This window comes from Pleurodeles waltl, chromosome 8, assembly GCF_031143425.1.
Source record: "Pleurodeles waltl isolate 20211129_DDA chromosome 8, aPleWal1.hap1.20221129, whole genome shotgun sequence".
In the NCBI taxonomy this organism is placed as follows: domain Eukaryota; kingdom Metazoa; phylum Chordata; class Amphibia; order Caudata; family Salamandridae; genus Pleurodeles; species Pleurodeles waltl.
The window spans coordinates 674,849,423-674,865,590 of record NC_090447.1 but is presented as its reverse complement, the minus strand read 5'-3'; the positions used below and the strand labels follow the sequence as shown (position 1 = coordinate 674,865,590).

General features: G+C 46.1%; 1 protein-coding gene across 2 annotated transcripts in view; it reads left to right on the top strand.

Moving 5' to 3' along the window:
• The window catches only part of IFT57 (intraflagellar transport 57), a 192,967-nt gene that overhangs the window by 60,089 nt on the left and 116,710 nt on the right, over positions 1 to 16,168 (top strand). For both annotated transcript variants that reach the window (XM_069204792.1, XM_069204793.1), the window contains exons 4-5: positions 7,564 to 7,654; positions 12,304 to 12,375. In XM_069204792.1, the coding sequence (XP_069060893.1) occupies positions 7,564 to 7,654; positions 12,304 to 12,375 (163 nt within the window). The remainder of the gene's footprint in view (positions 1 to 7,563; positions 7,655 to 12,303; positions 12,376 to 16,168) is intronic.

Genomic DNA, 16,168 nt, shown 5'->3' with positions numbered 1-16,168 from the left:
ATACTAGGGAATTATAAGAGTGGAGGGTCCAGTATGCCAATCTAGAGGGAAATAAGAAGTCACTAGACTGTAGTGACAAATTTGGAAACAGAGAGAGCATAAGCACTGGAGTTTTGATTAACAGGACTCCAGTGATACAGTCAAGCATACTAACAAAACAGTAAAACATACTGACATATAGGCCACAAACCATAAGCACTGAGGTCCTGGCTAGCAGGATGCCAGTGACACAGTCAAAACACACTGACAATCAGGCAGAATTTGCGGGTAACATGCCAAGAAAGATGGAACTTTCCTACACAGCCTCCCCAAACGAGGGACAATAACGTTAACTTACCCAGATGAGTCTTCATTGTCTAAGTGGAAATATCTGGAGAGTCCATCTGCATTGGAGTGGTTACTCCCAGGTCTAGGTTCCGCTGTAAAGTCCATCCCCCATAGGGAAATGGACCACCTCAACAATTTAGGGTTTTCTCCTGTCCTCTGTTTTAATCATAAGATAGGTTTGTGGTCTGTCTGAACTATGAAGTGAGTCCCAAATAAGTATGGTCTCAGCTTCTGTAGGGCCCAGACCACAGCAAAAACCTCCCTCTCTATGGCTGACCAGTGCTTTTCTCTAGTGGTCACCCTCCTACTGATACAATCAACAGGTTGATCCTGGCCTTCTCAGTTTAGTTGGGATAACACTGCCCCAACCCCCAGTTCAGAAGCATCTGTCTGGACAATAAACTTTTTAGAGTAATTTGGGCTTTTTAGGACAGCTGCAGTATACATAGCCCGCTTAAGCTCCTCAAAAGCTTTTTGACAACTGGCTGTCCATAATACCTTCTTGGGCATTTTCTTAGAGGTGGGGTCATTAAGAGGGGCAACCATGGCACCATAGTTCTTAATGAACCTCCTGTAATACCAAGAAAGGCTCTGCCCTGGGTCTGAGTAGTAGGGGGGAGTCCAGTCTAAAATAGTCTGGACCTTCCCCTGTAGTGGTTCAATCTGTTTCCCACCAATTAGGTGTCCTAGATAAACCACTTTCGCCTGCCCTATCTGGCATTTAAAAGCCTTGAAAGTTAGGCTTGCCTTTTGCAGGGCCTTCAAAAATGTCCACAGGTGGACCAGGTGGTCATCCCAGGTGAAGCTAAATACAGCAATATACTCTAGATATGCTGCACTGAATGTTTCCAGACCTTGGAGAACTGTATTCACCAGCCTTTGATAAGTGGCTACCCAAGGTACTTACACCTTATACCAGGTCCAGTTATCCCTTATTAGTGAAATGTAGGCAGTGTTCTAGCAGCTTAGGCTGTCTAGAGGTAGCTATAGCAGAGCAGCTTAGGCTGAACTAGGAGACAAGCAAAGCTCCTGCAATACCACTATAGGTACACAGTACTTCTACACAATAAAAGACAATACTCAGTGTTAACAAACAATAAAGTTACTTTATTTTAGTGACACAAGACAAAACATATCTTAGAGACAATACTCCTTCTGGAGGTAAGTATTATACACAATATAGACACATGAGACCAAAATCAGGTAAGTAAATAGTCCTGGAATAGTGCAAACAGTAGAAAATACAATAGAATGCAATAGGCCTAGGGGCAGCACAAACCATATACTAAGAGAGTGGAATGTGAATTACAAATTCCCCACTAGGCAAGTGTAGTGTGTAGAGGGACACTGGGAGTGTGAGAGAAAACCAAAGGTACGTAAAGTACCCCACCCCAGAGCCCAGGAAAGTAGGAGTAAAGTACTGCAAGTTTCCTTAGGACACACTAAAAGTCGTGATTAGCGTATTGCAAGAACCAAGCAAGACTGCAATCAACAAATGGTGGATTCCTGGAACTGAAGACCTGTGAAGAGAGGAGACCAAGCCTAGAAGTTGCAGAAGATGCCAGAAAAGACAGGAGCCCCTGCTAACCTAGAAAATGGTGCAAAAGAACATTCTCTGGTTAGAAGAAGTCTGCAGAAGAGCACTGAAGATGGCTGTGGGCTCCTGTGTGGTGCAGGAGATGTCCCACGTCGAGATGTTGGATGTTTGGGTCGCTGGATTCGTTCAACAAGCCTTGATTCAAGCAAGGTTGCGGTTTGCGTCAAAATGGTGCTGCCTGGACCCAGGAGGGACCTGGGGGCCTCAACTTTGACTCAGGAGGCAGAGGTGGCTCCCAACACTGGAGAGAGCCCACAGATGACCAGGCAGGACCCACTGGAGTCCCAGGACATGGGGACAAAGAATATGCAAATTGCGGTTAGTGCAGCACAACAAAAGAATGTCCCACGCCGCCGGAGAACAACTCAGCGAGTTGTGCGTCACAGGATGGAGTTCTGGGGACCTGGGTTACACTGTGCACAAAGGATTCTTGGAAGAAGTGCGCAGAAGCCCAAGGAGCTGGAGATGACGCGGTGCACAGGCGTACTGTAGCAAACCGAGAAGGCAAGCTCCTCCCTCCATCAAACTTGGACAGCTGGACCCTAACGCAGTCTGGGACGTGTTTGGTCCACCACCTGTGTTCCAGGGAGCATGCTCGTCGTCAGGAGAGGAGTCCCAGAGAACCGGTCGTTGTCTTAGAAGGTGCCTGCAGGAGCAGGGAAGTGACCCCGTCACTCCATGGGAGATTCCTTCAGTTCTTCTGGTACAGGGTGAAGACAGGGAGTCCTCAGAACTTGCACACCTTGGAAACTGTTGCAGTTGCTGGCTGGAGCTGAAGTTGCATGTCACAGGAGTCATCCTGGATATTTTGTTGCAGTTACCGCGGTCCCTGGAGCAGTCTGCGGTTGACCGACGGTCAGAAGCTGAAGCAGAAGATGCAGAGGATTCCTGGAGGAGTCTTGCAAGCTGAATCTGAAGAGGAACCCACAGGAGAGAACATCAGCATTGGTGTGTTCTGTTTCAGGGCGGTGTTCCACTGTAAAATCCATTCCCTGTAGAGAGATGGACCACCTCAACAGTTTTGGGTTCTCACCCCTCATCTGCATTAACCATCTGTGGGGCCTATGGTTTGTCTGAAACTGGAAGTGAGTCCCAAACAAGTAGGGTCTTAGCTGCTTCAGCACCCAGACCGCAGCAAAAGCTTGTCTCTCAACTGCACTCCACCTATGTTCCTGGGGAAGTAACCTCCTACTTATGAAGGCTACAGGCTGGTCTAGGCCCTCTTCATTTAGCTGTGCAAGTACTGCTCCAACACAGTGCTCTGAAGCATTAGTCTGCACAGCAAACTTTTTGGAGAAGTCAGGCACCTTCAGCACGGGTGTCTTGCACATGGATGTTTTCAGGGCATCGAATGCTGTCTGGCAAGCCTCTGTCCAGATCACCTTTTTGGGTTGTTTCTTAGAGGTTAGCTCAGTTAAGGGGGCAACAGTAGTGCCATACCCCTTGACAAACCACCTGTAGTATCCTGTGAGACCTAGAAAGGCTCTCACCTCTGCCTGGGTCTTAGGAGGCTCCCAAGCCAGAATGGTGTCCATCTTTGGCTCCAGGGGTGCTACCTGGGCACTCCCCACCTGGTGTCCCAAGTGCACCACAGAACCCTGCCACATTTGGCACTTATTAGCCTTAAAAGTGAGACCTGCCTTCTGCCGAGTCTTCAACACTTTGCAGGGGTGCTGCAGGTGTTCCTTCCAGCTGGAGCAGAACACTGCAATGTCATCCAGGTACGCTGCACTGAAATCTTCCAACCCAGTAAAACCTGGTTGACCAACCTCTGAAAGGTGGCAGGGGCATTTTTACATCCTAGTGGGCATCACCCTGAACTGGTAATGCCCATCTGGGGTGGAAAATGCTGATCTCTTATTTGCCCCCTCAGTGAGAGCAATCTGCCAGTACCCAGACTTAGATCAAATGTGCTGAAAAGCTGGGCAGCTCCCAACTGATCAATTAACTCATCAGCTCTGGGGATGTGGTGCGCATCAGTCTTCGTGACGGCATTGAGTCCACGGTAGTCCGCCTAGAACCTGAGTTCTGGGATGGCACCGGGGGCAGCAGCCTTTGGGACCAAGACCACAGGGCTGGCCCAAGGGCTACTGGAAAACTCAATAACTCCTAACGCTAACATCTTGGACACTTAATCCTTGCTGCTAGCCCTGACCTTGTCAGTCATTCTGTAAATTTTGTGCTTTGTAGGTGGACTGCTGTCCCCAGTGTCCACATCATGTGTACACAGATGAGTGACCCCTGGGGTCAAGGAAAACAAGGAGGCAAACTGTCCCAACACCTGGAGACAGCCCTTCTGTTGCTCCGGGGTCCGTGAGGGGGAGAGGTTCATACCCTCCACAGACCCCATACTTTTCCTGGGCAGACAGGAGGTCAGGAAGAGACTCACTCTCTTCCTCCACCCCCATCATCTGTTGCTAGGAGCATTGTCAACTCAGACCTCTCAAAGTGAGGTTTGAGGTGGTTCACATCCAGGACCCTCATAGGGTTCGTTAGAGTCCGCAGGTTCACCAAGTAGGTGACCTCACTCTTGCGCTCCACCATCTCAAAGGGCCCAGTCCACTTATCTTGGAGAGCACGAGTCTCCACTGGGGCCATGACCCACACTTTCTGGCCAGGCTGAAACCCAACCAGAGTGGCATTCTGGTCGTACCAGCATTTCAGGTCTTCCCGGCTTGCTTCCAGGTTCTTCTGAGCGAGCTTCCTGAAGCGTGCTGTCTGGTTTCTAAAAGCCATCATGTAACAAAATACATCCTGCGGGGGCTTACTGGAGGCCTTCCCCAAGCCTTCCTTCACCAGACTCTGAGGTCCCTTCACATGGTGGCCATTCAACAACTCAAAGGGGCTAAAACCAAGTCCCTTCTGTGGCACCTCTCTGTAAGCAAACAGAAGGCATGGCAAGAGAACGTCCCGCTTCCGCCTCATGCCTAATCATGCCTATCAGGGTTCAGTTGAAACTGTCAATCAAACCATTTCCTTGGGGGTTGCTAAGGAGTGGTGAACTTGTAGGTCACTCCACACTCCTTTCACAGAGACTTTATATAAGTAGATATGACGTTGGTACTCCTGTCAGATACCACCTCCTTGGGGAACCCCAAGGGAGTAAAAAAAAAAACCATCATTGCCCGGCCCACCACAGTGGCTGTGATCTATCTAAGAGTGATGGCTTCTGGGTACCTGGTGGCATGGTCCACCAAAACCAGGATAAACCTGTTTCCCATGGCTGTCTTGGGATCCAGTGGCCCCAGAATGTCAATACCCACCCTTTCAAAGGGGGTGCTGACCACATGAAAAGGTTGAAGGGGAGCCTTACATTTCCCCCCCCACTGTTGCCACTTGCCTGACAAGTTTGGCAAGATCTACAATACACATCAGAGTGCCTGCGCATTTGGGGCCAGTAGACCTGGTCCAGCTAATGGCACATCATAAGCCAAACCCATTAGGAAGGCTCTGAAGCACTGATGTGGTGCCCCAGGCTCAGCAACCTAAGGCTCGCTATACAAGAGGCCAACCTCCCAATAAATCCAGTGTGATCCAGACTCCTTGCCAGAGGCCTGGGTTGCAGTCTACTGTCGCAGACCCTCCAGAGTAGGGCATGCCTTCTGCACCTTACAGAATTCCTCCCTGGTGGGACCTGCTTCCAATGGGTCAGCATTGCCACCTCCTCCAGTTCAGCCACTTGTTCCCCTGTAGACTCTGGGGCCTGCCCCTCAGGTTCACCCTCCTCCCAGACCGTGGAAACTTCTGGGGTGAGATTCCTGCACCGTCCTGCCCTTCCTCTTTCCAACAGGCACCAGGGCCACTCTTTCAGGCTCTAGGGCCTCCTGATCACCCTGACGGGCTGCCATTGACCGGGTGGTCACCCATGCCCATACAGGCAGACCCAACATCTCTAAGTGTGACCTGTGTTCCACCTACCTCCAAGGGGAATCCCCCAGGTCATTGTCTAGCAGACAATCAACAGGCATGGTTGGCCTCACAGCTACTCTCGAGGAATCTGAGACCTCCTCCTCCCTCCCTACTTAAAGGGAACCTGCACCACTTTGCACATGCGCTTAGAGTTGTCTACTGCAACTACTTGGTGAAGTGCGTGGGGAACTACCTGCTCTTCAGACACTAGGTGACTCCTCACAGTAGTCACATTGGCTCTCAGAGCCTCCACCCTCTGTCCATTGATGGTCACCCACTGCCTGTGCTTCTTAGTGTTCGCCGGCACGAGGGTCCGCTGGACCATCTCACTGTCCCCTAGTGAGACAAGGGTCATCTCGGCCCCCACCCTTTTCCTGGAATCAACTCTTTCCCAAGCTCTACTCTGGTCAGACCCTGTGACTGAGCAACAGTAGGTGCTGTTGTCCACTTGGGACATTGAAGTAATAAATTATGCCAATATTCTCACTATGCAAGATCACAGTTAATAACCTCTCTGATTATGTCAGGGTTCGTAGCATATCAGTGTTTGGATTCTTGCAAGGCTCTAATTTTGCCATCTTTCACAAATCTACTTAGAGACTGAAAGTAGACAGGAAGGGATTCACCAACTCCTCTCAAGTCTCTTCCAATTTTGGAAAAGGTTGAAAATGTACTCCTAACAAGAGAGGAGTAAAACGTTTTCTGTGGTGTGAAAAGTTGAGGTGAGTTTGAAATCGATCCGCAGATTTTCACAGGAGTAACTATACATGTGTATATTTTCCCATGCGAAAACGGAATTCACAAAAGTTTGCCATGAGAATGGTTTGCAAGCCTTCTTCTATAAACTCTTGTGAATTCCTGAAGGTTTTAAATCTGTATCAATGCAAGGAAATAAAAACTGCACATGCGTTTTTGACTGTCTTCAAGAACCTGGCCTATAATTTATTTTTCTGTTGTCCTTTATGGTTTTGCTCTGATTTTCCAGTAATAATCCTTTTTTGATGAAATTGGTGTGCAGCAGTTATGTTTTACTGAATGATGCCTCGGAGAAATAGTATTTGATATTGCCCGATAGTGTAGCAGAAACTTTTGTTTTTTATGTTTTGTTTTGTTTTTTAAATTGCACACTATTTTGTGTCCATTTATTTTGAAACCAAATAATCGCCAGTTTTGCTTCCGTACATATGCATGTATTTGCGAATAAGATAGCATTCTAGGAGCATTATAAATGTTACTTTTATTAAATGGGTACATGGTTTTATATTGGAACCACTCTCAGAAATGGAGGCTGAGCTCAGGGCTCCAGCACAAAATGACAGATGCGACATGGTGAGGCTGAACTGACTGGGCTTGACATTCCTGTAACAAAAACCTTGCTTCTACGACAAGAAACAGCAGATCCTCAGCGCCCTCTCTGCTCAACACCATGGCTCTGACATCGAAACTCAATGAAGCACAATACTTATGGATGATATCTCAAGCAAGGCTGCAGATGCCATAGAACACTTTGAACTGGTGTTTCTCTTCACGGGTATCCAGGCCAACTACCTCTCTCCCCACAGTTATCTTGAATATAAGATTAGTAAGAATCAACTAATAAAAGAAGCCCTTGGCAAAAATCGCCCATTATTCCACAGAAGGCAGGGGCATTTCTTTAGTTTTAACATTGTAAAGTTAAGCACTATTTTCAAACCAATTTTTAAATATTTCTGAAATTGTGCCTCTTTCAGGCCATCTTACCCCGCAGAAGAACTGGAAGAAGAAACCGTAATGGAGGACGATGCAGAGTTGATGCTTGACAAAGTTGAGGGTGACATAGGGGTAAGTGAATGACATGCTGTCAGTAAAATCGGAATTTGTATTCTTCTTACAATGCTTCGATGTTTATAAGCACTGCAGACAGCGGCAGCATGCGTTAATGTTTCCCAATGTAATGGAAGGAAGGAAGGAAGGCTGCGTGCGAGTGCTTTGCAGGGTTGTGAACTCCTGGCTTTCAGATTACCACGTTTCCGCAGTGATCAGTCAACTGCCTGGCCCTTCGTGCCGGCTGCATTACGTATAATGATAGACATGCGTAGGTCTCGAAAAATGTGGAAAATGTCACTACATTCGTAGGTCTAGTGACTCAGATTTGTATACAACTCAGGACTAATACACATCGCCCTTGAGGGACATGTGTGGAAAAACCATCTCTCTCAGTATCACTGTCTTTTGCAATATACCGCTCAATCTTTCCCCAACATTGCAAAATCTTTCACAGACACTCTTTATCTTTCAGTCTGTTAATCTCAATTTGTCTCTCACTCTTTCCATCTTCGCTGTCTGTGAGGATTTGGGTGTATTGTATAGTATAGCTATGTGGCCTCAATGCACAATACACTCACAAAAACTTTCTTGGGTCCAGTCAGGCACGTTTGTACAACATTTAGCTCAGCCCCTGGGAGCTGTGACTTTGAGCAGGAAGGCTTCACAAAGGAACTTTGTGTACAGCATTTACAAGTACCAAAACAGCATAATAAGAAAGCTACACAACACGAAAGAAACACATCAATTTATAAAAATAGAGTTTACTTTTATGAATTTTTAAAGTGCAAGATGAGCAAAATCCACTGGAGGATTCCAGAGATACACATTTTCAAAGGTTTTATCACCTTTATTTTTAACCACAAACAAGAATTGTTCAACAAGAAGTTTGGAAACTTAAAAAAAACTTTCTAAAAGTTAGTTTGTGTACTCTGGCCCGGCCTGGGCAATCAAATCCACCAGCATGGAGGTCAGGGAGGAGGGGGGATGGGCTAGATTTGGACAGTTACCTGGTCTCTAGAGCGTTTTCCAGTCCAGCTCCTAACTTTACAGCACAACCACTGTAGACGTTAATGGAGTGGTCCCAATGCTGGGGATACAGAATGAAAAGATGCTCACTGATGCTCCAGGTGATGTGTAGTCGACAAGAGTGCCTTTGTGGTGATTGCTCAGTCCACGTGTGATGTAAGGCGACTTTGACCACAGAGTTTGGGGTGCCACAAAGTCCTCTTCAAGACAGTGGAAAGCCACCCCTGCTGTAGGAAAGTACCATCTTGCCTGGCATGTTACCCCCATTTTCACTGTGTGTATATTTGTTTTTGCCCTTGTGTCACTGGGATCCTGCTAGGCAGGACCCCAGTGCTCATAATGTATGCCCTGTATGTGTTCCCTGTGTGGTGCCTAACTGTATCACTGAGGCTCTGTTAACCAGAACCTCAGAGTTTATGCTCTCTCTGTTTTCCAAAATCTTCACTGCAGGCTAGTGACTAATTTAACCAATTCTCATTGGCACACTGGTACACCCATATAATTCCCTTGTATATGGTACTTAGGTACCCAGGGTATTGGGGTTCCAGGAGATCTCTGTGGGCTGTAGCATTTCTTTTGCCACCCATAGGGAGATCAGATAATTCTTACACAGGCCTGCCACTGCAGCCTGAGTGAAATAACGTCCACGTTATTTCACAGCCATTTTTCACTGCACATAAGTAACTTATAAGTCACCTGTATGTCTAACCCTCACTTGGTGAAGGTTGGGTGCCAAGTTACTTAGTGTGTGGGCACCCTGGAACTAGCCAAGGTGCCCCCACATCGTTCAGGGCCAATTCCCCGAACTTTGTGAGTGCGGGGACACCATTACACGCGAGCACTGCACAGAGGTCACTACCTATGTATAGCGTCACAATGGTAACTCTGAACATGGCCATGTAACATGTCTAAGATCATGGAATTGTCACTCCAATACCATTCTGGTATTGGGGGGACAATTCCATGATCCCCCGGGTCTTTAGCTCAGAACCCGGGTACTGCCAAACTGCTTTTCCGAGGTTTCCACTGCAGCTGCTGCTGCTGCCAGCCCCTCAGGCAGGATTCTGCCCTCCTGGGGTCTGGGCAGCCCCAGCCCAGGAAGGCAGAACAAAGGATTTCCTCTGAGAGAGGGTGTTACACCCTCTCCCTTTGGAAATGGGTGTGAAGGGCTGGGGAGGAGCAGCCTCCCCCAGCCTCTGGAAATGCTTTGATGGGCACAGATGGTGCCCATCTCTGCATAAGACAGTCTACACCGGTTTCATGGATCCCCCAGCCCTGCTCTGCGCGAAACGGGACAAAGAAAAGAGGAGTAACCACTCCCCTGACCAGTACCTCCCAGGGGAGGTGCCCAGAGCTCCTCCAGTGTGTCCCAGACCTCTGCCATCTTGGATTCAGAGGTGTTGGGAGCACACTAGACTGCTCTGAGTGGCCAGTGCCAGCAGGTGACGTCAGAGACCCACCTCTGATAGGTTCTTACCTCTTTTGGTAGCCAAACCTCCTTTCTTGGTAGCCAAACCTCCTTTTCTGACTATTTAGGGTCTCGCCTCTGGGGTATTCTTCAGATAACAAATGCAAGAGCTCACCAGAGGTCCTCTGCACTTCCCTCTTCAACTTCTGCCAAGGATCGACCGCTGACTGCTCAAGGATGCCTGCAAAACCGCAACAAAGTAGCAAGACGAATACCAGCAACATTGTAGCGCCTCATCCTGCCGGCTTTCTCGACTGTTTCTTGGTGGTGCATGCTCTGAGGGCTGTCTTCCTTCACCCTGCACTGGAAGCCAAGAAGAAATCTCCCGTGGGTCGACGGAATCTTCCCCCTGCTAATGCAGGCACCAAAAGACTGCATCACCGGTCCACTGGTTTCCCTCTCATCCTGAAGAGCGTGGACCCTGGAACACAGGAGCTGGATCCAAGTGACCCACACAGTCCAGTGGTCCTTCAGTCCAAGTTTGGTGGAGGTAAGTCCTTGCCTCCCCACACCAGATAGCAAACCTGTGTACTGCGTGATTTGCAGCTGCTCCGGCTTCTGTGCATTTTTCCAGAACTTCCTTTGTGCACAGCCTAGCCTGGGTCCCCAGCACTCCGTCCTGCAGTTCTCAACCCACTGAGTTGGACTCCGACGTCGTGGGACCCGCCTTTGTGACTCTGAGTCGACCGCTGTCCTCAGATCTTCCAAGTGCCTGCTCCGGTACTTCTGCGGGTGCTGCCTGCTTCTGTGGGGGCTCTCTGAGTTGCTGAGCGCCCCCTATGTCTTCTCCTCCAAGGGGTGACATCCTGGTCCTTCCTGCACCCAAAAACCTCTACCGCGACCCTTGCAGCTAGCAAGGCTTGTTTGCGGTATTTCTGCGTGGAAACACTTCTGCAATCTCCAGCACACCGTGGGACATCTTCCATCCAAAGGAAAAGTTCCTAGCCATTTTTGTTGTTGCAGAATCTTCAGCTTCTTCCACCTGGAGGCAGCCCTTTTGCACCTTCATCCAGGGTTTTCTAGGCTCCTGCCCCCCTGGACACTATTGCGACTCTTGGACTTGGTCCCCTTCCTTTACAGGTCCTCAGGTCCAGGAATCCGTCTTCAGTGTTTTGCTTGTGGTTCTTGCAGAATCCCCTATCACGACTATTGTGTCTTTCTGGGGTAGTAGGGTAACTTTACTCCTACTTTCTAGGGTCTTGGGGTGGGGTATTTTGGGATCACTGGACCTGGCACAGGGTGTAAGTACCACAAGGTACCCACTATATGCCAGGCCAGCCTCCTACACCTGGGTGGCCACCCTGCCTTACATGCCCTTGATACCTGTGTACCCTATATAAGGAACTTTTAAGTAAGTTAGTGCTTGCCAGTTGGGTATAGCCAATTCAACATACAATTTGTAAGAGGTTAGAACACTGGCACTCAGGTCTGGTTAGCAGGCCTCAGTGGACTCTGAGTGAAAAAAAACAGCAGCTAGTAGTCCAAATGGGGGCAAAAGTGTGGGGGGTGCCTACTAAAAGCATGTTTCCATATATTCTATCAGTCTATAGCTCACTCAATATCTCACTCTTTCTCAATTTCTCCTCTTCTTTCTCTTTCTCTGTGTCTCTGAATCTCAATGTCCTTCGTCTCTTCATAGCTCTCTGAGCCTCAGAATGAAGAGAGGAAGTGAGAGAATTACAATCTTGTTCTCTTAATCTTTCTGTCTCTAAATCTGTCTCTCAAGCTGTCCCTCCTCTCAGCGTTAATCTCAAACGTTGCCTTACTCTCAGCCTCTTCCTAACCCTCCGCCTACTTCATCCTCTACTTCATTTTCTGCCTCACTCTCTACCTCACTCATGATCTGTAACACACTTGTAAATACTATATCTATTTCATTCTGTAGTTAATATATGATAACATCATCTTGGTAATGAGGAACCACAGTATACACGTTACTGTAGTCAAGGAATTAAGGTTCTAATTATGTTTGCCGTGCAGGGTTAGAAGTCTTCAAAAGGCTGTCTCCCTGAAAGAAATGACTAGTCATCAAGGTGTGAGAAGGCAATTTGCAGCCACCTAATGTACATCATTATTATAACTGTGAAATTAGAAAATTCTGTTTCAAATTTTGTACATCTGTTGTTCACTTGACATTAATCTTTAAGTAAAACGTTATTTTATTTTTAAGGGAGACGACACAGACAATGATGATGAAAATTACATTGACCTGAATGTTTTAAAAGCACAAACACACAAATCAGTAAGTGGACTAAGTGGTTTTATTTTTTATTTTTTTTGTTTATTAAGAAAATAGTGAGTGCGATGCATGATAAGATGGCCTGGACTAGTAAACAGAATTATTGGAATCAATTGCCTACAATGTCAAGTGTTGAAGCAGTTGCATGGTTCAGTGTCTTGGTTTGTTTGGGGGGGGGGGGGTACCGAGTTCCAAATGCATGACGCCAAGACAGTTAAGATGTTGGCACCTCCTAGCCATGTTGAAGTGGTGAAATTTCTGAGGTTGTAATGTGGCACACTGAAGATGGTTGTTGGGAGATTTTCTGTATCAGATAAGAACCAGCTTGCTCATGAAGGCTCTATATGCAATGCAGATTCAGGAAATTATGCTGCTGTTTTTTGGATTACCAGTCAGTTTTTTGTGTAGTTGGTTGACCTGAAACTGCTGTGAAATAAACGGAATTTATTATATTCTCTACCGCTTATGGTATTATAGATGCTTCATATAATAAACGGGGTTCAGATGGATTTCAATGGCAATTGTACACTCATATCTAAGATTTCGGTAGGTAATGGCCTTAAACAATGGTGCTTTTTAGCCCCTGTATTGTTTAGTCGTTTTCTGTCTGACTTTCTGTAAATTTATTTGGGAGACCCTTCATTTTTTTTTTGTCTTGTCAGAACTATGAGACTTAAAAGTACCCTGCCTGATGTGCGCAGATGAGTTGGTGATCATTGATTATACCCCACTTGGTTTACAATGCAGGGTTACTGCAATTAATGAATATTGTAAAATCCGTTGTCTAACAGTAACAACAAGTGTGGACAAAACTAAGATGCAGATCTTTTAGACTCCTGAAAAACATTCTCCTCGTATCTGCAAAATACTGCCCTAATACAAGTTTGTTTATATACATATCTAGGTCTTAATTTTGCAGAGACCCTCCAATATCAATATATCTGCACTAAAACCTAAACTCAGGTCCACCGGCAATGCTTTGAAGTTATGGAGGTCTTTGCTATGAACTGCTTAAGAAAGCTGTGTGAAGAAAGATTGTACCATAAGCCCATTATGAAGTAGGGCTATTTGCAATAGACTTAAGGGTGGACTAGTTAGCTAATGGAAGCTGCTGTTTGGGGAAAAAACATATTTTTTCCAGTCACCACAGTACAATGATTCAAACTGGAAGGCTAGAACTGTGTTTTATTTTTTAGTGACTATATGGCCATGTCATAGAGTTTGTGTTTTATGCACGTATTGAGATTACCCAGAGACAGCAATACGTTTTAAGTTACCTCTCAACAAGCAACTAATCTTTTGATTATCTGTTGTCCTGGGGTCAATATAATGCTGCCAGAAAAATCTGTAACATTGATAAAAGATAATAATGTATTGGCTGTTTGTGTATTAAATGGATATGTTTATTACTGTATATAATTAAAATGTGTTTATACTTGTAAATGTTTATGGTTTTAATTAATCAAGTAAAGTTGAATTGACTTTGACTTTTGTATTCTGCGAAAGAATAGCTGAAATTAGTACATTGATAGGCAGAGACTGTCTGACAACTAATACCTCAATAATGCATGTTCTCCCCTGAATTGGAACATAATACATTGCCCCCTATCTGTCTGAGCTATTAAACAACCGGGTAAAATAATTTTGGAAGTAAGTACTAGCAGCAATCTGTGTAGAAGATCAAAGTTTTGATGAGAAAAATAGAGTTTGATGGAAGATGCTGTGCATCACATGGAATTTAATTCCTAAAGCACATATACATTCTTATAGACAGTCTCCTGTGCCCGAAAGAGCAGAAAAAAGATTTGATTATTCATTATTTCTAAAATATGGGGCAAAAGAACGCCAAGAAGCATGGTCCACTTTGTTTACAGTATCGGGGTAGCAAAATCACTTTACATAAAGCGAGTTTAAAAAAGCGTTTTGTTGATTTCATTATGCACTTTCTAAATTTGTTCTGTGTGTCTACATTGTAACTGATTTTTGAGGGAAAGATTGCTATTCCATTACTTTTACTTATTTTATGGACTTGTTTAACTTGTAGATTGTAATATATGTTTGTATTTCGTTTCCATGGGGCATTGGTTTGGAAATAAATCAAAGTATTAAAATGCAGCCCACTGTATCCACGTAAGTAAATGGTTGCAGCCTAAAGGAACAGAATATGGTGAAATAAATACCAAGAATATGTGAGATACTATAACTACTATGCAGTGCCTGATGGTACCAATGTCACACCACCCATTTAAATGCATGTACAATGACATTCACCCCCAGTTACAGATCTGGGTTTAATCCATCAATATTTTGCTCACCACACCCTTCTATTTGGACACAACCATATCCTAATCAGCCTTGCCCCTGCTCCCCATGGGGACAGTCCAGACCGAACTGCCTGGCCAGGTCCTTTCTGGACTGGAAAACAAGCATCCTGGGACCGGTTTCGGGGTATGACACCTCATCAGCCAGGCTAGCTTGAAACCGGTGCAGTAGCGAGCATGGGACCCTCATCTGGGCATACCCTTCCTACTTAGGGCTAAAATGCAACACAAAAAGATGATGAATAGATGGAACATTATCAAACATTCACCCCCAGTCACAGATCTGGGTTTAAGCCATCATTATTTTGCTTACGACGCCATTGCCTTTTGGAACCAACCGTATGCAAATCAGCCTTGACCCTGCTCCCAATGGGAACAGTCTGTTCCGAACTGCCAGGCCAGGTCCACCCTGGACTGGAAAATAAATATCCTGGGACCAGTTTTGGGGTATCACCCCTCATCAACTAGGCTGGCTTGAAACCAGTGGCAGAGTGAGTGTAGGAGGCTGGCCTGGTTTGTAGTGGTACCAAGGGGTACTTACACTCTGCACCAGGTCCAGTTATCCCTTATTAGTGTAGAAGAGGTGTCTAGCAGCTTAGGCTGATAGAAAAGGTAGCTTAGCAGAGCAGCTTAGGGTGAACTAGGAGACGTGTGAAGCTCCTACTATACCACTGGTGTCATATGCACAATATCATAAGAAAACACAATACACAGATATACTAAAAATAAAGGTACTATATTTTTATGACAATATGCCAAAGTATCTCAGTGAGTACCCTCAGTATGAGGATAGCAAATATACACAAGATATATGTACACAATACCAAAATATGCAGTAATAGCAATAGAAAACAGTGCAAGCAATGTATAGTCACAATAGAATGCAATGGGAGCACATAGGGATAGGGGCAACACAAACCATATACTCCAAAAGTGGAATGCGAACCACGAATGGACCCCAAACCTATGTGAGCTCGTAGAGGGTCGCTGGGACTGTAAGAAAACAGTGAGGGTTAGAAAAATAGCCCACCCCAAGACCCTGAAAAGTGGGTGCAAAGTGCACCTAAGTTCCCCAGAGAGCACAGAAGTCATGATAGGGGAATTCTGCAAGGAAGACCAACACCAGCAATGCAACCACGATGGATTTCCAGACGAGAGTACCTGTGGAACAAGGGGACCTAGTCCAAGAGTCACGATCAAGTCGGGAGTGGGCAGATGCCAAGGAAATGCCAGCTGTGGGTGCAAAGAAGCTGCCACCGGATGGTAGAAGCTGTGGATTCTGCAAGAACGAAGAGGGCTGGAAACTTCCCCTTGTTCTTCGGTTCTTCTGTGTTCTTCTCTTCTGTGTTCTTCGGTTCTTCTGTGTTCTTCTCTTCTGTGTTCTTCGGTTCTTCTGTGTTCTTCTCTTCTGTGTTCTTCGGTTCTTCTGTGTTCTTCTCTTCTGTTCTTCTGTGTTCTTCGGTTCCTCTGTGTTC